General features: G+C 37.3%; 1 protein-coding gene across 1 annotated transcript; it reads left to right on the top strand.

Moving 5' to 3' along the window:
- Positions 1-1397: 1397 nt before the first annotated feature.
- On the top strand, positions 1398-1913 carry LOC113352337. The gene has a single exon (XM_026596168.1). The coding sequence runs from the start codon at positions 1398-1400 to the stop codon at positions 1911-1913; it is 516 nt and encodes a 171-aa protein (XP_026451953.1).
- Positions 1914-2141: the final 228 nt, after the last annotated feature.

The raw sequence follows: 2141 nt of genomic DNA, 5'->3' as shown, positions 1-2141 counted from the left end.
AAACATTAACTGTTGTTTGTGTCATCAAGAACACGAATCAATTTCACACATTTTTATTCAATGTGAATTTGCAAAGAAAGTGTGGGATCATTTCTTAAACTTGTTGGAAATTAGATGGAGGCCGCCAGATTCATGTATGGATTTCGTTGTGTCTTGGCAGTTGAAATTCAGGACCGAACCAAGGGAATTTCTTAAATTCTGTTTGCCTTTCGCCATATGGCAGCAAATCTGGGAGGAAAGGAACAATAGAATTTTCCGCAACAAGGAAAAAACAGTAGAAAGGGTTATTATTCAAGTGAAGGCTTCCTTATTCAGTTGGGCGAGAGTTCATGAATCCTTCAAGCATTTTAAGTTTGTGGATTTCATGCACGGTTGGAAGGTTTTTAAGTAGTAACTAGCTTCAAACATGTAGTAGGGGAAATGTTTTTTTGTTCCATGTTTTGCACTCCCCTTTACTCGTTTTGTGTTGTCCAGTTTGAATAGCTGTGTGTTGTTTCTTTTAGTGGTAGCTCAGCACTCTCTAGTGAATGGATCATATCTTCTCCAAAAAAAATTTTTTGCTGACACCCGCACCAATCATGTCTTTTTGAGGGTGAATTTTTTTACCGGGGAACTTACTAGGAGCCTAATTAGTCAAAGGTTAACTCTAACATGATTATGTGGTTGGTAAGCCAAGTCCCATGCTAGCGGAATCTTTTTCTTGCAAAGAGCAGTACTTTCTGAAAAAATCATACGAAATCTAAAAGAGTAGAATCGGAATTTTGTTGGATACTCTGGTTATTTTCGTCCTGCAAAAATTTAAATAAAAACTTAAAGCTTAGTTAGTTTAATCTTGACATATGCATCAAGTAAAAACCTCGCAGCACGGTAGAACTTCTAACACCAGTTAATCTGTATGTTAAATGTTCATTTGATATGCAAAATAGTGGTTGGATTTTCGACTTTACATGGATGATATCTTATACCATAGCATTTACTTTTGGCTCCTCCCAATAATATCCTTGGCCTTTTTTCTTTTTAGATTCTCTGAGTCTGAGGTATTGATGGTCCTACCAAGAGAATTTGGCACCTCATTTTCTTAAGCTACATCTTGGGATTTGCGGTTGGCTAGAACATGGAACACAACAGCGGGATCTTTCAAGAAAAGAAAAAGATAATATGAAGATCAAAGAGCTGCATATATTAGCTTTAATTATAATCACGCGTTGAAAACATAATTCAACTGTTGGCTCAATTTACATACTGAATACATTTTGTGCGTAGGAATCGTAGCCCTTCATTTGCTTAGCATGAAATAATAATAAGAAGAAAAATGTTTTGGGGTAGTTTGCAAAATAGATTTCGAAAAAGCTTTCGACCACGTTTCAAGGGAATTTGTGGACTAAGTTTTGGAGAAAATGGGGGTTGGTAATCTTTGGAGAAAACGGATACAAGGTTGTATTTCAAATACTCCCATATTTGTTCTCATAAATGGCTCGGCGCACTCAAAATTCAACACCGGTAAAGGGATAACTCATGGTGATCCGCTTTCTCCATTTCTTTTCTTGATTGTTTCAGAATCTTTAAATATCATGTTTCAGATTGGTCATGAAACGGGTCACATAGGTGGGTTTGCAGTGAATGCTAACGGATTCAAGGTCAGTCATTTGCGATATGCAGATGACACTCTGGTATTTTTAGATGACTCCACTGAACAAATGAATTGTCTGCGTTATTATCTACTTGGTTTCGAAATGGTGTCGGTCCTTCGCATTAATTTTGCTAAGTGCAGTCTTTATGGGGTGGCTAACGCTGTGAATATGGATGCAATGACGGCAATGTTGGGTTGTAAAACTGAAAGTTTTCCTTCGATTTATTTAGGTTTTCCCTTGGGTGACATTGCGGCTTCTTTTCAAAATGGGAAGAGATTATAGAAAGGTTCAAAGCTAGATTATGCTTTTGGAAAAGATCTGGTCTTAGCAAAGCGGGCAAACTAATTAACGTTAGTTAAGAGTGTTCTAGCCAGCATCCAAATTTACATGCTTTCTTTGTTCATAGCCCTGCTAAAGTGATTAAAGCTATAGAGAAAGTCACACATAACTTCTTATGGGATCATTCAGAGGTGAAAAAAGGCCACCATTATGTGGCCTGGAAGACGTGTC

This window comes from Papaver somniferum, chromosome 2 (genome assembly GCF_003573695.1).
Source record: "Papaver somniferum cultivar HN1 chromosome 2, ASM357369v1, whole genome shotgun sequence".
Taxonomy (NCBI): domain Eukaryota; kingdom Viridiplantae; phylum Streptophyta; class Magnoliopsida; order Ranunculales; family Papaveraceae; genus Papaver; species Papaver somniferum.
Note: the sequence above shows the minus strand (reverse complement) of the source record. Positions and strands in the feature narration are given on the sequence as shown.